Source organism: Spea bombifrons, chromosome 4, assembly GCF_027358695.1.
Source record: "Spea bombifrons isolate aSpeBom1 chromosome 4, aSpeBom1.2.pri, whole genome shotgun sequence".
NCBI classification, from domain to species: Eukaryota; Metazoa; Chordata; class Amphibia; order Anura; family Pelobatidae; genus Spea; species Spea bombifrons.
Genome location: NC_071090.1, coordinates 38460982 through 38487828, shown reverse-complemented (window position 1 = coordinate 38487828; position 26847 = coordinate 38460982). Strand labels below are relative to the sequence as shown.

Here is a 26847-nt window from a genome sequence, read left to right as displayed (position 1 = left end):
TAATTCAGCAAAGTAGGTGAAACGTTGGATTGCACAGGTTTTCTTGTACCCAAGGCTTAATTTTTATGATGTTGGCAGACGTTTTTGAATCAAATCCCTATTATAACATTGATAAGCAAAAATGTATGCCTGACAACAAAGCAAATCATGTTAAAATGAAAGTACAAACATGCCTCTTTATCTTATATTGCATAGCATGAAAAATGTAACTACTGACCCAAAATGCTGAATAGTCCAGAGTATTCACAGAAAAAAAGTCTACATGTTTAAACACTGAACATAGTTCACAGTGATGATTACAGCATTTGTAAAACTAGTTCCCCTTTTTAATATAACAATATTACCTTATCAATAATATACATTTATATTGTAGTAAATCTTATTACAGTATATTTCCCTCTTTCCGCCTGTTTAATACAAGTTTTTATTCCAGATTTTCATACGACACACTGATAGTCTTTATCACACTTACAATACTGGGATTAGGACAAATCCTCATTGTCGTATTGGTAGGAATTCTGTTCATCTACATCCTGTGTCTTAACTTTTTGTGTTCTCCAACCTTTCTTCCGTTTCTCAGTGCTCTGAATGGTAGCACCATAACTAGGCTTTTTACTTGGGCTGGTGTAAGATTCGTTATTAAGTTCAGTTTCTTCGGCAAGTTCGTCATTGTCGATGATACCACACTTATCTTCACTTAGGCTCTCAGGATCAGCCCATTCCTGCTTTTCGCCAGAGGCAAAGATGCCATAGAAGATAACTCCACTATAATGTACAATTGCAGCAATCAGGAACACATTTTGCCATTCTTCTCGGGTCTATGATCAAAACAAATGACATAAAAGTCACACTCATGGAGATGATGTAAACATGAATCAGCTGTATGAGGTATGATGATCACACAGATACATGCATCCTAATTTAAGTTGGCAGTTGGGGGTTATGTATAAAAACCATCTTGGTGTTAGAAAAGGCAGAATTAGAAAAGCAGTCTTGGATTACATTGTAACCAACAGCAAGTTATTGGATATATTATTTGGATATAAAACCTAATTTCATTAACATGCAAATGATTGCTGGAGTGTCCCTTTAAATAACCAAGGTTTCACAGTCACTTGAGAGCATGTTATTATTCCCAGAGGGCACCCTCGTTGTACTACATCACATAGATGACCATCTATCACATTGCAGCCAGCCCTGCTAAATTTGGTTCAGCATTCCCACAAGGCCTTGTTTCACACAGCTATTTCATGTAGCATGAGCCAAATGTTTTTTCCATCATTATAGAGAAACACATTTGTCAGCATGGACACTATCTAATGCCATCCAACAAACATTCACTAAAGTGGATTACATAAAGAGCCCTACAATGGAGCACGTAAATAATCCTGTCATTGTATGAGTGCTCCTGACAGCAATATTACTAAAGATATCCTGGTGGCTACATATGGAATTGCAACTACAAATTGGGTTCTATATTATGCAAAAGTACAAAATAACATGACCTTTTGTGAAAATGTAGTTCTAATTGAATCATGCATAATATACATATTATACCCAAGACTAGACACACAAATAGGCTTTAGGTAGTGGCCTTAAATCTTTAAAACATATCAGTCCAGCAGCCCTTTACCTCCTGTCTTCCCCTGTGTAGCATCATGTAAAACTGCACACAGACCTGCTACTTACCACCCTAACCATTTACACAATGATATATGCAATTACCGTATTGGCTCGGATATAGGCCGCCCCCGTATATAGGCCGCACCGTAAAAGTTTGGTGCTTTTTTAAAGAAAAAGTTTTTTTCTTTAAAAAAGCACCAAAAAAACATGCTGCCACTCTGTCTCCCCCCCCGAGATATGCTGCCACTCTGTCTCCCCCCCCGAGATATGCTGCCACTCCCCCCCGAGATATGCTGCCACTGTTCTCACCCCCCCGAGATATGCTGCCACTGTCCCCCCCCCCCCCGAGATATGCTGCCACTGTCCTCCTCCTCCCCCCCGAGATATGCTGCCACTCTGCCCCCCCGCCCCCCGACTTACCAGAGCAGACTCCCGGGTGTCTTGCGGGGCCGGCAGGGGACATCTACGCAATACGCGTATACAACTTCCGGTCCCGGCACTCAGCAAGACACCCGGGAGTCTGCTCTGGTAAGTCTTGGGGGCAGAGGTAAAACGCATCGTGAGGACGGTCACCGGCTGCGGCGATGCGGGTAAACAACCTCCGCTGCCGTGGGGATTCCCGGCAAGGGAGATTGTTAAAGCACGTGCAGACGTGCCGGCAGCGGAGGCTGTTTACCTGCATCGCCGCAGCCGGTGACCGTCCGCAAGATGCGCTTAGACAACCTCCCGTGCCGGCACCCCCCCCCATGGAAAGTGCTGGCAGGGGAGGCTGTCTGAGCATATCGGAGAGTAGGATACAGTTCCCCCCCCACACTTAAAGTGGGGGGAAAAAGTGTGCCCTATATTCGAGCCAATACGGTACATACATAGCCTTCTAACTAATGCAACATAATTATACTGTGGTATATAATTCAGCTGTGCTGTACTAGTGCATGTTTTGAATGTTGTATGTTGTATTTATGAATTAAACTATGGGAAGAGAGAGCAAACGTGTACCTTATGCTTTGTCATTGCTCCTACAATGAGTGGACACACCATCCCTGATAAAGTCCCAACACCATTAGATATTCCCATGAGAATGCTGGCATAGCGAGGTGCAATGTCAAGATGGTTGACATTAAAACCTAAAACAACAAAAAAATACAAATGTAATTTTTCAAGTTATTGATTATTATTTTCTTCCACCTTGCCAACATTTATATCCGTTTCCTGGCATCCATAACATATATTGGTCAGCCATCTGTCCACGCAATCACAGCGTACTATTTTCTTCCCATGGATAAACAATCAATAAACCATTTATAACATGCTTTGTCATTTCAATGCTATTATAATGTAAAACTATTGATGTGCAGAATGGAGGAAATGCCTTGTCCAAAGTATATATTTTACTTACCTATTAATCTTTCTCCGAGATATTAACATTTTAAGTAACAAGTGACTGCTAAGATCAGTTATTTCTGTACTACGATGAGCAGTGAAAACACAACTCTTCCATCCCACAGAACCCAACATGCATTTCCTATAGAATAGGCTCAATATAGCTGTGGACCAGTGTGTCTTTTTAGCTGGGGTCTGAATAAACCTAGATTTTATTTTTATTTGATATGGGTGAGCTAAATATTAAATATGCACCTAGTTTTAACTAATATTTGTAACATTTATAGCCAGTTCACAGCTCAATCTGTTGTCCTATTTTTTAAAGGTGAAGCATTAATGCAAGTTAAGTTTTCATTTTGCCTAAATGTATCTTATTTTGTTGATGAAGATCACTGAAAATCACTTTTCTACAAGTACCTGTGTGGTTTATTAATTGTTTAACTTGTGCTAAAGCCAGCATATATAAGCACGCTGTTGAAAATCAAGCATTAGCGAAGCATGCATATATCTGAATATAAAACCTCATGTGATTAGTATGGGGACATAGACTCATTTGGGCACTTTATTAGGTACCCCTTGCTAGTACCAGGTTGGACCCCCTTTTGCCTTCAGAACTGCCTTCATTCTTCGTGACGTACTTTTTACAAGCTGCTGAAAACATTCCTCAGAGATTTTGGTCCATATGGACATGATGACATCACGCAGTTGCTACAGATTTGTCGGCTTCACATCCATAATTTGAATCTCCCCTTCCACCACACCCCAAAGGTGCTTTATTGGATTGAGATCTGGTGACTGCAGAGGCCATTGGAGTTCAGTGAACCAGTTGAAAATGATGGGAGCTTTGTGACATGGTGCATTTTCCTGCTGGAAGTAGCCATCAGAAGATGGGTACACTGTGGTCATAAAGGGATGGACATGGTCAGCAACAATACTCAGGTAGGCTGTAGCATCTAAACAATGCTCAATTGGTACTAAGGGGCCCAAAGTGTGCCAAGTAAACGTCCCCCACACCATTATACCACCATCACCCGGTGTGGTCTTCTGCTGCTGTAGCCCATCTGCTTCAAGGTTCGACATGTTGTGGTTGTAACGAGTGGTTATTTGAGTTACTGTTGCTTTTCTGTCATCTCTAACCAGTCTGCCCATTCTCCTCTGAAATCAACAGGGCATTTTCGTCCACACAACTCCCGTTCACTGGGTATTTTCTCTTTTTCAGACCATTTTCTGTAAACCCTAGAATTGGTTGTGCTTAAAAAACCCAGTTGATGTAGTTTATGAAGTGCTCAAACCAGCTCGTCTTGAACCAACAACCATGCCACGTTCAAAGTCACTTAAATCCCCTTTCTTCTACATTCTGATGCTTGATTTGAACCTCAGCAAGTTGTCTTGACCACGTCTACATGCCTAAATGCATGGAGTTGCTGCCATGAGATTGGCTGATTAGTTATATGTGTTAACAAGCAATTGAACTGCTGTCCCTAATAAAGTGGTCAGTGAGCGTATATCTTTAGATATTTCAAACCCTGAAAATGCCTTGTACATAACATTAGTGATGAGGGTCTGTAAAAATCAACTGCAATTAAATTAATTATTAATGTGAAAATACATTTATTTAAGGGGTGTTTTACAAGGATTAATTTGGATTTCTTGGATATTTAGCATCTTTGTTAAATCAGTGACCGTGTCAGCTGTAAAGATATACTGTAATAAGAATCAATTCCAAACCAACCATAGCAGAATGCATACTGCTGCCTCCTAGTGGCGATTTTCAATATGTTTTTACCAATTGCTCAATTAAAAACAAAAAAATATCCTGAGAGTAGTATATGTAATGCTGCAATGTAGGTCCTCTGTATGTTCAGGGCTATAGGTGTATCTGCTCAATGGGAGGTAGAGGATCTATGTGGATCACTGTGCTATGGATATAAGCCCCTACGACATTGTTAATATATTTGTAAATATTTTTGTTTTGGGTTTGTACAGATTCAGTGGAGTGGGAGGTTGTTCCCCATAAAAGTCCCATGTAAGATTTGGAAGTGCCCTCCTCTGAACTTTTCACTCCACTCATGGACATCCACAGGGTACAGTAAAAGGGAGCACTTTCTCAATGGAATTTAGCCTGTGTAGTTCTGAAAGCTGCTTGAATATTCAGCGATACTTTTATAGCCACGGATATCGTTGTCAGGCTATTTAATTTCAGAATGGGGGGTTGTGTCCTTAGTATTTGCTATGTCTTGGTTGTAATTCGAACTCTAGAGTTTATTATGGTTTTTACACCATGCTTGAAATATTTTCTTCGGATTCCCATGGTCGCTGTGGCATCATAGGCCACTATGAAAAGATAATGAAAATATCTGCCTGTTTTATGCTCAACGACCCACAGTTTATTCACATAAATAAAGCTGTCACCAGCACCTAGCAACAAAGATGATTGTCTTAGCATTTTTTCCAAGATCACTATGGATGAGGTCCCCTCCCAGAAAAGAAAATGGAAATAAAAGAATATAAGCTCCACACCCTAAATTGTATTAGTGTCACCAAAATGCATTTACATATCCAACATGTAAGCAAATGTTTCAAGACAAAAGCCCCTTTTTCACAATGCACCTGAGACAGATAGACCCAGGTAGGATCACTATGTAGCACAATTTGTTCACGTCACGTACACTATATAGCCAATATGTAGTTGCCCACCCCACCCCCTTCTATGGCTATGACAACTTCCACTTATCTGGGAACGCTTTTCACAAAATGTGTGCCCATTCAGCCAAAAGAGCATTTGTGAGGTCGGGCACAGATGTTGGACGAAAAGACCTGGTTCACAATTGTTGTTTTAATTCATCCCAAAGTGGTCAATGAGGTTAAAGTCAGGGCTTTTTGCAGGCCACGAGTTCCTCCACAACAAACTCATCAAACCATGTCTTTATGGACCTTGCTTTGTGCACAGGGGCATAGTCATGCTGGAACAAAAAACAATCTTCCCCAAACTGGTGCCACAAAGTTGGAATACAGTTTTCTAAAATGTCTTTGTATGCTGCAGCATTACCATTAGCTTTCAATTGAACTGAGGGGCCTAACCCAAGCCCTGAAGACAGCCCAAGACCATTATCCCTCCTCCAACACACTTTAAGGAAGGCATTATGCATTATTAGCATTATTAGGATTATTCTCCTGGCATTTGCCAAGCCCAGATTCATCCATCAGACTTTCAGATAATGAAGCGTGATTAATAACCCCAGAGGACGTTTCCAGTGCTCCAGAGTCCAGCGTCTATGTGTGTTAAACCACCCCAGCTGACGCTGGCCATTGCACATAGTGATCTTTAGTTTGTGTATAGCTGCTTGGTCATGGAAACCCATTTCATGAAGAGAACTTTCATAATAAAGCCTGTTATAATATGTTATGCATTCACACCATCTAAAAAACAAAAACGAAAAAGCTATGTTCTAGTTGGTCTTCAGTATTATTTAATATTTTCTGCTTTTCTAAAGAGTGCATGCATTCCCTCTCTTGATCTGCATTTCCTAAACCTTGCCAAAATGCCTGTGATATAATCAGGACAGTGTATCTCTGTTAATTAAACCAATGTTGATCTGTGGACTTTCTCTTTAAGTAGATGAAAACATGAGTTGGTGCTGAAGGATATTTAATTAAATACGTTATTGTGCTAAAATATCTTTTTCAGCATTTGTGATAAAAAGTAATTAAAAAAAAATGATGTGTGAAAAAAACGGATGTTTCATTTAATTAAACACAAAACACAAGAAATCATTTATGTTAGGATGGATCTGATGTTAAGAAATTTGTTTATGGCAAAATACATTAACAAAAACTAGCAAATATTGGAAAAATCTTAAGTGAACTAACCTCCTTAAAATGGAGACTCGATATGACCATGCTATTCTATAATCCTCAATTTTGTCTTAAAAAATTCAGAATTCTAATGCAAATCTATGACTTAAAACATAATCCAAGGAACAGTTTGTATCAATTAAACGAAGTACGCAACTACAACTGTATTAAAGTTTCGATACACATATCACAATCAGTTAGAAATAATCATGTCCTACTATTAATGGCACCAGTTCTAAACCAAACATGACTTCAGTTATGGATGTTACAGCAAGGTCCCAAGGGACAGCTGCCACAGTTGCTGCAAGGTGAGGAGCACATGTGAGCTGCTTGGGGACAATACTCCTGCACCCCCTTCCTCCTGTTTCCAGAAACCTACATGACATCAACACGGGGCTGGATCCCCAAGGGCCAAGAGCTCTGTCACACTAAAACTATCAAAGAAAGTGTTAGGGTATTTCAAATTAGTCCTCCAGACCAGAATTAGGTACTCATTTAACTATTTTAAGCTGCATGTGGAATGAAGAAATAAAGATGTATGGTTGTATAAACAACACATTGGTACTTTATAAGGGAACGCGTCAAGAAATGAATAAACACAGCACACATAAAAAATGCAGATATATTTCAATATTTTACCTGATATTGCAAAGCCACTAAATCCTACAGCAAGGACGAGAAAAGATATTGCAATGACCTTGGTGTGAGAGTAGCCAACCACCAGAAGAAGAGTTGCCTCCATTCCAAATCCTGCATAAAAAAAGAGTAAGTAATACTATTTTTTTTAACCAAAGACTCCATCATGTGCAAACTATGGAAAAGTTCCTCTTTATAACGCAAATAAATTGTCTAAACACTAAGGAATACTATGCATAGAGCTGTGTCCATTCTATGTTATTCTAGTATAAAGGAATGCTTTGATATTATTTTTATGCTTTTTAACAGAAGAATTTATGAGATGTTTAAGATAAATGTTTGAGATAGGCATAAAGCTATCCTGAATCTAAGAGCAGACCAAGGACTGATTAAGGTCTCAGTCTTAACATCAGGAAAAGTGGGCAGACTAGATAGGAATTAACTGGTTTTCTGCATTATTTGTCCATAAAATGTGATCTGATCTATACTTTTTCCATCCCTCACGCTCAACGTTTGAATGATGTATTTAGTATAGACAAGAACAATACATACATTTGTGTTTTATTAGTTAAGATAGATTGCGTTTGTTTATGATGGCACACTCCACTGTTTAAAATTGTTAGTACCTCCGCAGTTCATTATTTTTCTCACAGTTGTGGTAGATAATATCTTGCGGCTCCTTAAGAAGTCGGCCAGCTGTCCTCCAATGGGTACAATAATAGTCATTACCATGTGTGGGACTGCCGAGAGTATGCCAACCTGGAAATATTGAAGCATTAACATGAATTTTCTTTTGTCTATATTTCCATAATGTATGGTTTTAATAACATACTACAGTTAAGTAAAGATGTCTGTATCAACAAAACAATCATGTATAACACGGTTATAACAGCCTAACAAAGCCATCTAGATGTTTTCATGTAGCAATAGCTGTTTTGATGTTATATAACACACTGCTTGTGTTTAATATTTTTAATGTTTTTTTTTTCCATAACGTACCTTGAAAAATCCATGAAATTAAATATATATATAAAAGAAACCAATAGGCTTAGAGTAATACAGACAAGTAATGATTTTTAACAACGTGTATATCGTTCCTAAAATTGTAAAATAAAAAATAGGTTGTACCTTGCTAATAGGGAATCCAAATACTTCTTCAAAATAAGCAGGTTGACTTATTAACAACAAATAAAAGGTCCAGCTCCTGCAGAAATTAGCTACGATGATTGCATAGACTGGCATAGACGTGAAAAACTTCTTCCAAGGGGTTCTAAATTTCTACAAAAACAATAGCAGCATAATGATGAACATTTTATGTTGTTAAAGTATAACTCAGCATTTAGTAAATGTATTAAGTAATGACCGATTCTGACAATGAAGAGTTCATCATTTGTCCAAAGCAAAATCAAATCACTGAAAAAACTAGGATGATTCCGAATAGTCTAAAACACGTAGGTTTGTGCGCTCCACTCCACTCCACTCAAGTTACTTTGATGGTAAGCATGCTGTCTGCTGCTAGATTCTCCCCTATGAGTTCATATAACCCAGCACTCTCTAAAAATAGGGGGAAACAAGACCAGAGGGACAAAACAGTTTGCGCTGATGACTACACAACCCCCCATAAGACTATGGCAGCGGCTGAGGGGGGGTCAATGGGGCATTTGCCGTGGGCCACTAAGGTAAGCCATGGCTCAGGGCAACTGCTCTTTTTGCCTCATGTTGAAGGTACTGCATGCCACACATATGGACCGGATACTCCAAGACGCAAAGATGAGGCACTGTAGAATTTCTCCTGCTTGTGATGCTGTTCATTCTGACGGCTGTACATTTTATTTAAAAAACAAACTGTTTTTAACCTATGAAACATAAGTCTATAAGGTAAACAATGTACCACTTAAAATACCAGCCACCCAAATAGTATAACATTACCGTTCAGAATAATAATTAAAAAAAAAAAAAAATTGTAAAAAAACAATGAAAGTGTATTGTTAACTAATCAATGACATTGCCGGAAAGGTATGCATAGTTCTGCACAATTTGTCATAAAAAGGCTTATAATACTTACACCGGTTGTAACTAAACTACATCCTTCACCTATACTTGATTCGATATATGTCCTTTCTTCAATGGTAATGGTAGGATGTGCGGCTGGACTCTCTGTGGCGTGGAGCAACCAGAAGATGTACCAGAATATGCCAAACATCCCTGTTGGTAAAAAGTTTGCAAGTTAGTTCATTTAATCAGGTCTTACTCCCTAATCCACAGTTCAGGGGCAGATCCAGAGCCTGATCTTGGAAGGGTGACTCGCACTAACACTCTCTAACACAACCAGACACTAACACACACTTACACAGCCAGACCACTCACTCTGATTAACATGTAAACAGACACACTAACACAAGCAGACACTCAACACTAACACACATTCACACAGGCACACACTGATATACACAAACATGCAGATATTCACACTAACACACACATCTAGACACTCACACTAACACACATGCATACAGACACACACTCTAACACATCCACACACACTAACATTTCCAGGCACACAGACAGACAATCATACACTTAACACTAACACACATTCACTGAGACACAAATGCTAACATATCCACAGTAATATACCCACACAGAAACTCATTCAGAGACTTACAGTAACATACTCATACACTCATGCTAACACATACTCACCCAGACACTCAAACCAACACAACCAGAGACGGTAACAAACACTGACACTCACACAACCAGACAACTGTACACACACAGTAACATTTCGGGAAATACATACATTAATATACAAAGACACATACAGACACTCATAATTACAAACACAGACTAATAACTCAAGATTGTAAGCTTGCAAGCAGATCTCTCTCCACCTAACATATCAGTTTGCCTTAGTCTGTCAATTCTTGTCATACCGCTTGAATATATGTATTGTATTAAGCGCTGCGTACATTTGTGGCGTTGTATAAATAAAAGATAATAATAATAATATGCCCACACTAACAAACACATGCACACATTAACATACACAGATACACACTAACATACCAAGATACACACACGCATAGCAAACACACAACACCATGCCGAAACAAACATAGACCTACACTAACAAGCACAGAAACTAACATACCCAGACTCACTCACACTAACGTATTCAGCAAACACACACTTACATAACCAGACACTAACATACCCAGACACACAATCAAACATAACTCACCATGGTGAAGCCTCACCCCGTGTTTAATGCAGCTCCCATTGTGGTAGCTGCTGTGCTACTACCACACAGTCACGCAACTTGACGTTACATAACCCCGCTGAACCCTGCCTCCTCATTGAAATTAGGGGAATAAAGAGTTAAATCTAAGTTGAGATTTACTCAGGACTAACTTCTCAATGCTTATGACCAAAGCATGCTACCACCTTTTTCAGGATGGGGCATTGCCCCGTTGCTGCCCCCTGGATCCGCCTATGCCCCAGTAGTCTGATAAGCCCTATGTTTTTTCTGAGGCTAATTTGTTAAAAAATGCGTTATACAAATGTATTTGTTGTATAATAAATGGCTACACTTTGAAACATGTTGTTATCATTGTACAATATTTGAAGCACAAGTATGATTGAGTTGGAACTGAAACTGTGTAAAGCTATAAATCAGTATAGTTATTAAAAACTATTTTTCTAGCCCCCATAGCCATACATGTTATTTTATATGTGTCCCCTATTAAAAATTATTTCTCGTCACCCTAACTATTGCAACACGTGAGGTCAGCACTGGCAATATGTGCCTCTGTAATCCTCGTCCCCCTAATTTGCACTTCTGCATTTGGAGAGCATGTTCACATCCATCTAATGCAATCTAATCTCAGGGCTGGTTTCAGTATTGAGTCCAGCAGCATCAGCTTGTGTCTCCACTACTAGTTACGGGTTAATGTACTAATCCATGAAAAAGGACAGGGTAAGGTGTTTCTCGCAGAAAGAAAATAATAGTAGAATAAAATATTCTTACCATAAATGTAAAAGACTGAAGACCAACCTATATATTGCACCAATATCCCGGCAAGTGGCATAGCTATCACTGCACCTGCATAGGATCCTAACAAGCAAAAATATAAATACATCAGACACACTGTTTATAGTAAAAAACCTCAAAACACACACCATGTACGCTAATCAACTCACTTGCCTATAATAGTAAAACATAATTAAAAAAGTAAATTCTGTCTAAGAGCCACATATGCTCACAGCTGACAAATGTTTAACGCCATAAGAAATAAAGGTTAATTAAAAATAATTAGTTAATTAAATGTGTTATGGTACAGTGCACACCATAACCTGTTTAATATTTGACGGTGAAGGATACTTTGAATGCTGTTTTTGTATCTTACTGGACTAGCCATATGCTAGCATTTATTTACTGTAGATTTTTAAATCATGTTTATAAAGCAGGATCCTATTCTGATCTGCATAGAATTGTGTGTCAGACCCTTGCTGAACATTGGCAAAAAGTATAGCTATGGTGTGCAGAGCAGGAATAGTATATCACTTAAATACAATAAAACAATACCAACTGCCTCAACATAAAATATTTTTTCCAAAACTTGTCTAACGTGGTGAAAGCCATTCACATACCGCAGAATGAAGTGGTTGCCAGCCTGCTCCTCTCCAATGGAGGGGCCCATTTGCTCCACATCCCATGGCATGCTGGGTAGGTAACACCCTGTAATGTGTGGGACAATGAAATGCTTTGACATATCACACTACTTATCTATACTTCCCAAGAAATGATCTTGTCATTTTGTCTCAAAAGATATCCTTGTCTATAACATTCTGCAATAAGACAATTGGATCATTGGTCCTGTATGCAGACAAGATGGGGCATCATCAATCCTGTTTGGATATTCACCACCTCGCTATTATTCAGACATTTACAGCTAACATTGACCCTATCCTTTTACTCATAAAGTACACACGCGATAGTTATTTTTTTTTTATACTTTATTATTACATACCTCAACAAGACCTTGAAGAATTCGAACAGATATCACACATCCATAATGTGCTTTTGCTGCAGATGGGATCAGCATATTTAGTATTGAGGTTAAAAAAATAGCAGCACCAAATACCCTGGGAGAAGATAAAGTGTAGATTAAAAAACAATTCAGACTATATATATACAAGAAAACTCATATGCCTTTATTTATAATTTATATTTTTTATAAAGAAGAAAGTTGATTTATCATGACCATACCGGCTATGTTTTCCAGGAATTAGCCTTTTATCTGAATGTGGCAAGAATTCAGCAGAATCCTTGATAGACTCACCTTTGATCTAGACTTTTTTTGTTCAGTTGAGTTTTTGAGACTACTAACCAATACTCAATACTTCCAAATGGTTCAATTCTTACTCTATGGTGAAGCATGTTTCACTTTTTGTTAGGAATTTAAAATTGAAATGCAAATTCTATGGTTGGCGTTCTATATAATTCTTTCACTTTAAACATTCTTAGTGAGTGCATCCCCAAATTAAACAATTTTAGTTCTATTATTATTATTATTATTTATTGATTTATATAGCCCCATCATATAGCATAGTTATTATTAATTTGTTAGACACCCTATTGTGTTTCTAATCATCTTATTCATGTGAGAGTTGAATAAATATGTATTTTTATATAACTGGAGCGTTTCTCTTTGATTTTGCTTTGTTCCTTTAACATTATCGTTTAATTGGCACTAAACACCCTAGCCTTATATTTACCCGTATACTGATCTCTTTAATTCCAGTGGATTACAGTTATATAAATTGCTTACAAAAATATCTATAAAATGTAACTGTTACATTGATTAAGTGATCTTATCATTCAAATCAAAAGACCTATTGTTATTACTGAGCCAATTTCAGATAAAAGAACTAAAAGCTGTGTTCAAGTATTTCTTTGACAACCTAAATTCATACTAAGATTAGTGGTATACTTATTTTGGGGCTTACTAGCCCAGGTATCTCTTGCAAATGTTTTTGTTTTCTCATTTATCTCTCCCCTCTCTCTCTCCTTTTTTTTTGTTGTTTTTTTATCTCCATATTTTCTTTACTCCATTTTCCCTCATTCCTTTTGTCAATTATTCCAAGACAATTACCCGATTTTCCCTTTCATTCCTGTGTGAATTCATAGGGTAGCAAGTTCTATCCCAATACTCAGCATCAGTGCTTGGTCAAGTGGATATCATCCCTTCATCGACTTTTGGAAGACTAATAAATAACAGGGCTATTCGTATGGGCAGATCCAGAGCCCAATTTTGGGAAGAGAAGGGCCAGGAATACTTCTGAGTGCAAAAGGTGTTGGAGATTGGAGAATGTCATGTAATATCACTTTACACATCAGTGAACTTGTTGATCTGGCGACGTGTTAACATATGTCAGGCATTTTTTTGTTAAATTTTTTCCTATTTTTTCCTATTTCTTACCTATTGGCAGCAAGTTTGTTCGCAATGAAACCTCCAGGGATCTGGGTCACGATGTATCCCCAAAAAAATGAGCCATGGATGAGGCCGACGGTTTCTGGGTCCCAGTTGAACTGGGCTTTCTGTAATACAGGTTTCGCATTCATTTATCTCACAATGGTTAAGTGTAAATAAATATAGATGTTTAACTATATATTGTAGTCTTAAGGACTAGGGTACGCTTGAGGTCTCGTGCCTTGCTGATTATGATGACATTTTTTATTTGACACCCTTTGTCTTTTCCATAGTTTTGTTTACTGTCTGGAAATAAAACTATTTCAACTGACAAAATGTTTTGCCAGTATCATTTTTACTATTTACTATTTGTACTCTTTCTTACTAACAATATTACTCATGCTGTCCCAGGTTGGATGGGACCATTGCCGGCAAGCAATTTTATGTTTTTTTTCCACACATTTTTAATTGAATTGTGTACTGGGCTTTTACTGAAGTATTCCTTCTGAAACATTCAGGTTTTTAAGTTTTAAATGCTCCAAGTTATGTTTGGGTATATTTTGGGCATATTTAGGGCAATTTTTTTGCGAGATAGAAGTCTTCTTCCTCTTTGATCAATATTGCAGTCCTTACTAAATTGATACTGGCCCTGTGATGTTTCATTATCAGGGTGATGACAAGTATTTGCTTTTTTGCACATTGTATTTGGCACTAAGGCTGAAAGTTTGGTTTGTATGATTAGAGTTGCTTCTTTTATATGGCTCTTTAGTGCTGTTCTTTCTTATCTTCCTCCTTGCTTTTACAGGTCTCTTGGCACAGGGCCATAGTGTTACGGGCATAATATTTGGATAGTGTTTGCTCACAGCACTTGCTAGATCTTGGACCACTGCACCATCTCTCTCCTTTCTAGAAAGTATAAAAAGACCTGTTAAGCAGTTACAGAATGTGGTGTCAGCCCTATCAGCGTAACAGAAACCCTGCGCATCCCACTGATGCTGATCACCGTAACTGGGAACTCTCTGGGTTTCGCCTGGAGATGCTAGAAAAGCGCTGCTTCTCCAGGTCAACAGTGGAATCCTCCTGGCCGTGGGACTGGGGTCCTGACGTGATCCACTCCCCACCCATTTTCCCTGTAAATGAGGGGTGTCCTGCAACATCAGCGGGACTGCCCACTGATGTCAGTAGGTAGTCCTGGCTGTGTCCCGCAAGGGTAGGCTCCGGGTAGCTGGAATCCAAAAGTTCCCAGTTATGCTGATCACATATGATCAAGAAATCAGAGTTGTAGAGCCCCACTTCCTGATCACTTTGTGATTGCTAGGCAGGAATATTACAATAAGAAGAGAAAAGTATTAAAAAAAACTATGAGTGAGAGGTATTAGTGTACCGGGGGGTTGTTGCTGAACATAAGACTGATTTAGCAATGGCACATATCCTGTGGAAAAAATACTAAACAAAATGAGATTTTTTTTTTTACTGTCACAGGTTTTTTTTTATATTATAGTCCTATTATTATTATTATTATTTATATAAACCCAACAATTTACGCAGTGCTTAATACAAAACATATATTCAAGGGGTATGACAAAACGAGAATTGACAGGCTAAGACAAATCGATACATTAGGTGGAGAGAGCCCTGCTCGCAAGTTTACAATCTTGAGGGAATGGGGTGACAAGCATAAGGCACAGAGAAAGGGTGAGAGGTGGTGCGGGGGTATCAGTGACGGGTGAGAGGTAGTGTGGGGGGTATAAGGCACAGAGAAAGGGTGAGAGGTAGTGTGGTGGTCGTATCAATGACAAGGAAGTTCTAGCAGCTAAGATGGTGCGGCTTCTCTGAAGAAGTGGGTTTTGAGAGGTTTCTTGAATGTTGGGAGGAAGGGTGAATGCTGAAGGTTAGGTGAAAATAGATTCCAGAGATATGGGGCAGCCCGAGTGAAATCTTATAGACGGGAAAAGGAAGAGGTGATAAGTGGAGGAGAGTATTTGCTTATGAGTACAGAAATGTATGGAGGAACAGTGTTATGGAGGGCCTTATATATTAGTACCAGGATTTTAAATGTAATTCTAAAGGTGGAAGAGGAGAGGCGTGCAAGGAAGATAAGCCTAGCAGCAGCATTTAGGACAGATTGCAGAGGAGAGAGTCGAGACAGTGGAATGCCAACCAGAAGAGTGTTGCAGTAGTCAAGACGGGAAATGATGATGAAGTGAATGAACCAGAGTTTTTGTGAATTCTTGGGTGAGGAATGGGCGGATGTGAGAGATGTTTTTTAGGTGCAAGCGGCAGGATCTGGTGAGGGACTGAATGTGAGTCTTGCAGTAGTCAAGATGGGAAATGATAAGTAAATGAACCAGAGTTTTTGTGGATTCTTGGGTGAGGAATGGGCGGATGTGAGAGATGTTTTTTAGGTGCAAGCAGCAGGATCTGGTGAGGGACTGAATGTGAGGGATGAAGGAGATGTTAGTGTCAAGGATGACCTCAAGGCATTAGGCCTGGTTAGTAGGAGAGATAGTCGTGTTGTTTAATGTGACAGAGAATCCAGGCAGTGGAGTGAAGGAGGAAGGAGGGAAGATAATGAGTTCAGTTTTAGAAAGATTACGTTTCCGGTAGCATTGTGACATCCATGAAGAAATAGCAGACAAGCAATTGGTAATACGGGACATGAGAAATGGAGATAGATCAAGAGAAGACGTGTAGATTTAGGTCTCATCTGCATATAGATGATACTGGAGGCCAAATGAGTTTATTAGTTTGCCAAGAGATGAAGTATAAAGAGAGAACAGCAGAGGGCCAAAGACTGAACCTTGGGGGACGCCTACCGAAAGTGGAAGGGGTGATGATGTCTTGCCAGAGAAGCTGACAGAGAAGGAACAGTTAGACAGATATGAGGAGATCCAGGAGAGAATGTCTGTAGAAGCAAGTGAGTCAAGAAGAAGGTGGTGATCAACAGTATCAAAAGCAGCAGAGAGGTCCAATAGTATTAGAATGGAGAAGTGACCTTTTGCTTTGGCAGAGAGCAAGTCATCGGAGACTTTAGTCAGAGCCGTTTCAGGAAAGTGAAGGGGTTTGAAACCAGACTGTAGAGGGTCAAGGAGGGAATTAGAGGAGAGGAAGTTAGTAAGGCGACTGTACACAATATGTTCAAGCAACTTAGAGGTAAAAAGAAGCAGAGAGAAAGGGCGGTAGTTAGACAGATGGGATCTGAGGAAGGATTTTTCAGAATGGGTGTGATTAGCACATGCTTGAAGGTTATTGGTATAGTTCCAGATGATAGAGAAAGATTAAATAGGTGGTGTAGGAGGGGGTTGTAAAGAAGAGAGGTCTTGTCTAATAGTCTCAATCTTGTCTTTGAAGTGGCTAGCAAGATCTTGGGCAGTGAGAGAGGTTTGTGATGTGGGTATGGAGGGACAGAGAAGGGAGTTGAAGGAGTCGCGGGTTGGAAGAAAGGGAGGAAATGAGAGTGGAGAAGTAGAGCTGTTTGGCGAGAGACAGTGGCGGAACTACAGGGGTTGCAGGGGGCGCGACTGCGACCGCGCTCTGGAGTTCTGCTAGTCAGGGGGGCCCAAAGGGTGCCGAGAGGTCGTTTTCAGGAACCGCTCAGCGCCCTTCTGTCTCCTCTGCTCCCTGGCGCTGCCGCAGCCTGCCTCAGTGCTGCCCCGACTGCAGTGGTGGGAGCGTGAGGCGTCTGTCTCGGGTGCCTGCGCTTCATGCTGAGCGTCGGCATATGACGTCATATGCCGGCGCTCAGCAGTAATGCTGTGTGCACCGCGGCAGAGCAGCGAGACAGGGGGTAGGGAGAGGGGGTAGATAGTGAGAAGGGGGTAGGGAGAGGGTAGATAGTGAGAATGGGGGTAGGGAGAGGGTAGGTAGTGAGATGGGGGTAGGGAGAGGGTAGATAGTGAGAAGGGGGTAGGGCAAGGGTAGATAGTGAGAAAGGGGTAGGGATAGGATAGAGAGTGAGAAGGGGCAGAGGGGGTAGATAGTGAGAAGGGAGAGAGGAGGTAGATAGTGAGAAGGGGGGAGAGGGGGTAGATAGTGAGAATGGGGGGAGAGGGGGTAGATAGTGAGAATGGGGGGGAGGGTAGATAGTGAGAATGGGGGGTAGGGAGAGGGTAGATAGTGAGAAGGGGAGTAGTGAGAGGGGGTAGATAGCCTGAGAAGGGGGAGAGGGGTAGATAGTGAGAATGGGGGGGTGGGGCAAGGGTAGATAGTGAGAAAGGGGGAGGGAGAGGGTATATAGTGAGAAGGAAGGGAGAACGGGTAGATAGCCTGAGAAGGGAGGGAGAGGGGGTAGATAGTGTGAGAAGGGGGCAGATTGGGTTGGAGATGGGGGGCCCTTAACAGATTCTCGCACCGGGGTCCTGAGGCTTTTAGTTACGCCCCTGGCGAGAGTGAGTAAAGTCTTTGCTGGATTTGGATTTTCTGAAGTAGTGTTCAGCCATGTGGCAGCACTTCTGAAGAAACCATGTGGTTTTGGTATGCCACGGTTGGCATCTCAATTGTTGGGGGTAACATTTAGTAATTGCAGCAACGCTGTCGAGAGATGAGGCAAGTGAATTGCTCTAAAAAGAGGCTGCTGCATCTGGGCAGGAGAGGGTTATTATTATTGAATATATCAAATATAATATGCATGTGGTTTCAAAAGAATCACTACTTGTCCGTAAAAAGACATATAATTTGTGTAGATACACTAAATAGAAATGAAAGGAGAACATATTAACAATATGGAAACTGCTCTGGTCCAATAGTATAAATAACTCTTATCCATAAGGGGTTAATAGATTGAATGGTGCTCCATAAGATGTTCATAGGGATATATTTTGCAACTGAATCCTGATTAGTACTTCTACACAGCGCAATCCCCTGGGTCTAAATGATGCTGTTTGTTAGAAAATCTTTCTAATAATTTGGGGCTTATACAAACAGGTGTATTGACTTGAGAATGAGTGACACTTAAATTCTATGTACACCATTAAACTAATTATGTGACTTCTGAAGCAGCTGGTTACACCAGAGCTTGCAGGGACATGTGGCAATGCTGACATGTTTAAAGAGGAAGCCCCATGGAAGAAAACATTTTTATCCTTGATCCTTATCCAATGCTAATAATAATAATCATAATGTATGTTAGCAATAACAAAAAATGATTTCATATCTGTTTCCTTTTATCTGTAGACCAAGAGGCTTCGATTATTGTCATTGTTGATTTTCCTAATGCTACCCCTATCTGATTCCTTATGGCAATGCTAATGAAGTCCGTTATTTCATAGTCTTTCATTTCTCAGAGTGTCTGGTTTAGGATTAAGACTTAGCCATTGTATACAGTGATGTATTCTGCCTAGGTCAACTACGCCTAGGGCAGCAAGTCCAGGGGGGGGGAGGGTGTCCCCTTGTTGCAAATCATATGGAGTTAAGGAGTTTGTCTCGTTAATTGGGCAATAACAGAACACATACAATAACACATACAGCTGCCCAAAAATATTACGTTCTCCAGACACTAGATCTAGTTTTAAACAGTACAACATTTTTGAAAACCTGATACTAGTGATAAAAAAAATGAGTGGGAGTTTCCCTTTAATACATTTTAGTTTATCTTTATGCACATTTTTCTGCACTTGAGCAATACAAACTATTTTTCCCAGATCATTTACATAAATCATGGTTAAGTAATTGTAACTCCAATTTGAAACAAATAAAATAGGGAAAAATAAGGTTGCATATTCTTAACAAAGCAAAGCAGTTAATACATATTCAGTGATTACTTGTATATAAATACATACATTTATATGCATAATACATACACAGTATATACTAATAAATAGATAATGTAATATATATTTTTTATGAGCAATTAAAGTTATTTTCTTTTGTGATAAACAAAGGTAAACTTTATGGCCAGTGGCCACTATATTGTGGGTGTACAGTATATGCTAGACTGCACATAATAGTTTTATCTTCACACAATAGTTTTATTATTTATTTAAGAGGACGTAACAAGGAGGACATACCATAACAACTTGAACTGTATGGTGTGTGCGTGTATATATATATATATATACATACATATACACACACATACTGTACATCTTTGTATATGAAAAGGTGATGACCTACCTGAATTTCGGGTTTCCCATTTACATACACTGTGTTATTATTCACCATCTCTACGATGGCCACGCCAAGGTTGCATCTAATTCCAAATGAAATGCAGAATCCCAAGCCACTCATGATGGCAATGATGTACCGCTTAGGCAGTCCACAACAGTAACAGGCAAATTTAGGTGGGGTGTGAGTAGAGCCCTGGACAGGCTGTCCATCTTCATTGAGTTCAAAACTGTCATCTTCTGTATTTGTTCCATCAACTTTCCTGATGAAAAGTATATTTGAAAATAAGATGTCTTTTCTGCTACATGTGATGTTTATCTTGGTACTTAGCAAATTGGTTTTTTAAAATCTATTTCGTTTCCACTTACAGATCACCAATGACATAAAGGTCTATTGGTACATTTACTGTGTTTGCAAAAAGTATCTAAATAAAGAAAATAACATTGCTTTTAGAGAGTTAATAAAGAGGGATCGTTTACATTAATGAACAATACAGATGTTACAACTTTTTGTCAGGGTAAGGGGCTTCCTGTAAAAATGTACCAGTTGTCATCTACATACAAGAGAAACCCCTGCCTATTATCTAATGTAACCGAGAAATCCAGGTTGGCATAAACCTCTCGGATTCCCTATCAGGAGTAGATACAGTTACAAAGCTATCACTCGTACACAAAAACTTAGTATATGAAGGAAACCCAGCACAGTGAATGACATAAAAAACTGAAACTTCCTCCATCTAGAGAAATATCTTTAAAAGCAAATGATCTAGAAATAAATAGATCAGTGATTATAAAATGATTTGCAAAAATTACTAAAAATGACTAAAAAAAAATACTTAAATGGTGTAACCTTGGTAGGCTACCTCATTCTATGAGAAAAGCAATAAAGCTGCTCATAAGAACCTTCTTAGACATTTTTGAATTTGTGTTGTATATGCAGTGCGGTTTCTGTAAATGTTAGCAAAAGTCCAGTAACTCCCTTAAAAAATGCAGCTGCACTAGTGCTCTAACTTACTGAAACATGAAAGTGGTTGACACTTGGTGTAGATGCTTAGCACGGAGAGAAAGGCTTACACGTGTTAGCTAATTAAGTCAAGTACCTGGGCTCTAGAAAACAAAACTGGCTTGGAAGAAGATGGGCACCCGCTAACATAACATTCACTAAGGCTGTATCTACTAAAATCTTCATATACGCAGTGTGAAGACGTAGGGGGCTATGTATAGAGGCTTTCTGAGGCCACCTTTGAAACAATAGTCTTATCACCATTGCAACCAATGGAACAGCCAAATCAAAAGGACATTATAGCGTCAGTTCTTCAAAAGCACTCTGTGAACATAGCCTCCATCTAATGAAACCTCTTACAGCTAGATATGGAAAAGAATATTATATATGCCATTTTCTAAGCGTATACGAAGCACGCAATACTGTGTTAATTTAAAGGTGCTTTTCACTTAGACATTTATTGAGCTATCCTACCTAAACTTTTAAAGCATTGAAGGTTTGAGCTCTTAAAAACAATACATTTTTTTAAAAGCATTTTCATATTCTATAGCAAAAATTAACGAGGCCAAATTTGACATTATTATAGAATTATTTCATGGAATGGAGTACTACAATTCATTTTTAATGCTGCATTTAGCCTTAAGTTGAATTCCATTTCACAGTATTTTCATCTAGAATTTAAGATAATATCGTAAGATTTTAATAATCTTTAAGCTTTACAGAATAGCAGGTGTTGGGTCAGTGAAACCAATTTTTCCATAATATAATTTTACGCAAAATTGAATAGACTTCCAGTGCAAGGGACAGACATCACATTAATATAGCCTTACATGTATAGATGCGGATGGTCAAGCATTAGCCATAAGGCATAGATGTAGATAGTCTAACTACAACAAGCAATTATTGTTTGTCCTTCATCAGCATCTACTTCTATTTGCAAACAGGTCTTTTAGAAGTTAAAGACAACTTCTACAAATCAGGAGAATCCGCATTTAAAAAGCACAGTTTTCTGCGTAAAGATTGTTAAAAATGTTACCTTTGCAGGTTGCCCAGTGAGTCGCCTATGGTGTTCTTTACCTCATCTTTGGCTGGGTTAAAAAGTTTGTCTTTGAAGGAACTGATTGTTTGAAAAGGCATTGTAAGTCTGGATTCTCAGTGCTCCTCTAGTAACCATGCATTCTGGCTTCTACGCTTGATAGGAAACAGATCTTCGAGGAATATTACGTCCAACTTCAAAAGAGTGACAGCAGCATCATGCCCAGGTGAACTCTAACCAAAGACTAAACATGAAAAATGCAAGGTCTCCTTTTCTTCTTCTCGGCTTTTTCGGTTTTAAGATGTAAAGCTAGTTTGATGAAGTCAAAGATCGATAGCGTTGCGAGTGAGAAATCCTCTTCTGGAGAACTGAACCTGAAATTGAGTCTTTAAGATAAAATACTCTTTTCTGGAGGGAAGACTGACAGCTGGAAAGATCTCATGCAAAACTAACTAGTCAAATACCACACTTGGCAGTGGAAATTCAGAAATATTCTATATCTGATCTTATGCAGGCAGTAATTAAATTGGAAAAAACTGGCTTTGTCTTCTAGAAGCTGACAAAGAAGCAAACGTGGCCAGCTAATTACAAGAGGGCACGTAGCGAGATCCTGGAACTAATGTACATATTTAATGGATAATACTGTGGGTCCAGCCAGTGCCACCATATCCTGAAACCTGATGATCAGCCTCCCAGGTTGTCATGTGTGTCTGATCCGACTAAAGAAGCGGCGATGCTATAGTAACAGAGTCAGCACAGAACTGGCCCGTTTAGTTATTAATAGCATCCCATAGAAAGGAGCAAGTTTATTAAACATTTAAGGGATTCCTCCTGTCTCCATGACGCATGCAGGTGGCAACGGACTGAAATTCGCATGTATTATTACTAAGGCCTTTCTTTCATTCTTTTTTTTTTCCAAAAGGCACAAGTCTCATTCACAACAGCTGCTCATATAGGTTATACAAATAAAGGAAAACAAAAAATACAATTGGTGTGAAAACCTATACATCCAATGCATTTTCAAATAGATTCACGCTAGCTACTTCCATGGCTAGTATATATGTCATGTATTGAATTATATATATATATTTATACTCTAAATAGACACCTCACCATTACACCAACAAGGACCTTTATGACATCTAAATACAGATACTTTAATAAAAAGTCCCCCTCCCCTTGCAGCTACAACAGGTTCAACTCTGCTGGGAAGGGTTTCCACAAGATTTTTGAGTGTTTCTGTGGGAATTTTTGCCCATTCATTAAGTAGAGCATTTGGAAAAGAAAATGGCCTTCCCCCACACTGTTCCCACAAAGTTGGAAGCACAGCATTGTCCAAAATGTCTTGGTACGGTGAAGCATTAAGATTTTCCTTCACTGGAAGTAACGGGCCTAGCCCAAACCCTGAAAAACAGCCCCATACCATGAATTGTTATTCTGAAGTTAATTTAGGGATTTCACTCCTTGGTTAGAAGGTCATTCATGAGTTTCCAAAGCAGCAAAAAGGCTGGTATGGACATAAGGGAGGACTTCTAGTGCTTGTGTGGCAAGTCTAGCTTGGCTTTCGGCCTGGTGAGCTGTGGCTGGGGTCTGGTGTGGCTCTGGGTGGCAAACTATGGCAAAATAGGTGGAATGTCTTGTTTCACACAAAATAAAAACTTCTAAGGTCTGGTTCTTCTTAGAAACAAAACAACGTAGGCAATAATTTCTGTTTATGAGATGTATCTGTCGTATGTAAAATGAATGTATATATTTCCCATGTAAATGTACGCTGTTTCTTTTCCATTTGCTTTTGTGTGTATACGTCGCCTTGCCTGAGGTGCACGCAGCCTCCTCTAATTATCTTATAAAGGTTGGCAGCTTTTTGTCTGGGAGTAAAATGATCTTACTGACCCAGATCCTAAGACCAAGTAGCAAGCTCACAATAATATTTAAGTAGATGAGTCGGCCGGGGAAATCATTAGCTGGTGCAAAACCTTTTAGGTTTTAAAGAATGCCTTCTAAGGAGTATTATAAATGAAAGCTTGTAATTCTTTCTTAGAAGTGTGGATATTATAGATGCATAAACGCATATAGAGATAACATTCAGTACACGTTTTTAAACATAAGTACCTTTACTTGCTATGTGGACTTTTTGGATTTTGAGCATTAAAGGATTTGAGAGAAAAACAAAAAAACAAAAAAAAAACAGTTTTTAACAGTGTTGTATTATTTGCTTCCTATTCAGATAGCACATTGCTAACTTTAGTAGATACACCAACAAGGAGATTAAAGAGAAGCAAAGTAACTAATCCCCTAAGTGATGGTCATCTCTAACAAAAATGAATTTTTTATTTTTTTTTTTAATTTAGATTACTTAATAAATATTCTAGACCGACCAATTTTGTGTAGCAGTTGTTGGATCAAAATCCTTTGCCTGGTTTTAGTGTTTAAAATTGCCTGATTGTCTTTCTGCTGGGACGGTTTCGAAACCCTTTTCATGAAAACTTAAAGCATTATCTCCCTCTTGTGGTATATTAAGGTGATTAATAAAAATGATGTTTTTGACATAAGTTTTTACTGGCATGATTCTCCTCTGTTTGCAGTCTAATCGTGCCAAGACAAAGAAACCCGCCTTCAGTGTTGATTCACATGACAGTGCAAGTTACTACATTAACCCTTTTGAGTGCCTGTTTTGTAGTTTTGATATAGTTCTATTTAAGTGACAAACGTATAAATGGCTTACACTTTACCTAGAACATCTATTCATAAACTAATTTAAATTCAACTATTTTAAGATATATTTATATCTTATCTATACAATATTAAATGGATAGCTACCATCTATAAGCCAAGTCTCTGATAATGACAATTCAAGCCCTCCTAGTCTGCCCTTTTTTGTTGGCATGCAAGATTTTTTCTAAAGAAAGGTAATTCTAGTAAGAAGGATTTCAGGATACGCGGTTAGCTTTGTGAGCAGGTTTGATGACTACATTGCTAATGGTCGGCACTGAAAGCATCGTTTGTCTCCCTTTAACTTCAGTCTGTGTACGCACATTGTGTTTGTAGATTTGCCATTTTGAAGTTGCTGTAATTCGGGGCATGAATTCCCGCTCAGCAGACTGATAATGAGATAGTAAAGGACACAGCAACAAGAATCTATTGTGTTGTAAAGCCTTTCACGTGTCTGTCCTTGAACTGGCTTCTCTTTGCTCGTCTCAGGTGTTCATAGGCCTGTATTTGTCATGGGTGATTATCCAGTGTAGGTGGGTTTTATTTTTAATTTTTCACCAGGTGTTCTATACAATACCTGTTCCAGCAGTAATCCTTTCAATCTATCCCTCCCTATGGTGCCTCTGTCACTCGATATGAGTTGTATTCCGTAAACCAGGAGCTTATAGGGAATCTAAACATTTCAGCTGACGCTGGTGGCCATTTAGAATGCATAATAGTTAATGAGGAGAGATTTAATGAGAGTTGATGGTAAAACGTGCATTGGGCAGTTAAAATACTCAACTAACCTGAAGAAGAAGAGAAGAGAAAGAAGAGAAGAGAGAAAGGAGAGAAGAAAGAGAAAAAAAACCCCAAAACATACATATTGGTTTCAAAATAACAAATCACTTTTAAATGTTTTGCTGGTGGATGTGGAAAGAGAACCTAGAATGAAATATGAGTCCTGCCTATAAATTCAATGAAAAGAATGCTTGTGAGTCCAGAAAAACAAAAAAACACAAAGATGGAACTTTATACAGGACAACACAAACACCTGTACAGAAATATAAACGTCATTCTCTATGGTCTGAGCCTTTCTCCAGTATTAATTTATTTAATTATAATTCCTTATAAACAGATTACTCAAAATGTATTTACCAACATCACGGGTTTAACAAGAATGGAGAACATCACACGTAAACCTCCAAGTGTATGTTAAACAATTTATATTATTCACAGTTTTACAGAAATCAATGTGTTTTTATCAAGTCTTCAATACAGAAAGTTATGTAACAAAAACATTTACACCATAAGGCCCCGTGGTCTTAAACATTAGATGGAGTAACACAGTCCAATGAAACAAAGAATTAATAGAGGCAATTCGTCAAGCAGGTTATTTGATCAGTATATACAGTTCCTGTGATAAACAAACTAAAGGGAAATAACAGTGTATATTATACAGAGGCTGAATACTTCGGATAACCATATTGCTTGTACGGCCTTGGAAATGTCTACAAATGTGCCATTAAAAGGACACTGCCGTGTTGTGGCTTCTTCAATAAGACGACTATTGTTTCTAAGAAGGAACATTAAGATCTGCAGCTGTTTCCTAGATGTCACGGCCCGACTAGTACACTACATCTGAAACTGAAACTGTCGATCTTTGGATAGACCCTTCCATGATCATTTTTCTCAGGCATGTGCAGACGTACAAAGCAGTAGAAGGACCTGGAGGTGTATTTACTATATCCTGCATTTTATCTCGCAGATTTCACTGTGCATTATGAAAGGCCAACACCAGGGAGTTTATCCTGCAAGCAGGGTTACCCATACATTCTTGAAAGCGATCTCATAAATGTAAGGTGCCTAAGGAAGAGTTTATACATCTTGACTTCACTATCCATTAAGAAGGTTCAAACCCAGTCACAACTTCTGCTGGCCGAAGAACTCAGCTGTCCTCAGTAAAAAAGTCTCCTCATCTATTGAATTATGGATTATACAGAGGCAAATCTGCCTTTTCCTGCTGGAGAAACTTGCCAGTGTTAA

At 38.9% G+C, this 26847-nt stretch overlaps 1 protein-coding gene across 3 annotated transcripts; it reads right to left on the bottom strand.

The window, feature by feature from the left end:
• Positions 1-415: 415 nt before the first annotated feature.
• SLC17A8 (solute carrier family 17 member 8) lies at positions 416-22211 on the bottom strand. 3 transcript variants are annotated; one of them, XM_053464227.1, is made up of 12 exons: positions 22111-22211; positions 20078-20334; positions 13980-14094; positions 12528-12642; positions 12148-12235; positions 11525-11611; positions 9560-9699; positions 8623-8772; positions 8121-8253; positions 7498-7608; positions 2620-2747; positions 416-818 (listed from the first exon to the last, which is right to left on the bottom strand). In XM_053464227.1, exons 1-12 carry the CDS (start codon positions 22209-22211, stop codon positions 483-485), a joined length of 1761 nt encoding a protein of 586 aa, XP_053320202.1. In that variant the 3' UTR covers positions 416-482. The 3 variants fall into 3 exon arrangements, with proteins under 3 accessions (XP_053320202.1, XP_053320201.1, XP_053320203.1); XM_053464226.1 differs by having other exon boundaries at positions 13980-14098; positions 20082-20334; XM_053464228.1 differs by lacking the exon at positions 8623-8772.
• Between the last annotated feature and the right edge of the window lie 4636 nt (positions 22212-26847).

What these genes read in the sequence shown, in the direction of transcription:
- SLC17A8 (XM_053464227.1), bottom strand. Translation starts at nt 22,211, where the DNA reads ATGCCTTTTCAAACAATCAGTTCCTTCAAAGACAAACTTTTTAACCCA. An exon ending in TTCAGTCTTTTACATTTATG is followed by an intron (nt 9,700 to 11,524) that starts GTAAGAATATTT and finishes TTTTACCAACAG; the next exon opens with GGATGTTTGGCATATTCTGG. An exon ending in AAAAATAATGAACTGCGGAG is followed by an intron (nt 7,609 to 8,120) that starts GTACTAACAATT and finishes TTTTTTATGCAG; the next exon opens with GATTTGGAATGGAGGCAACT.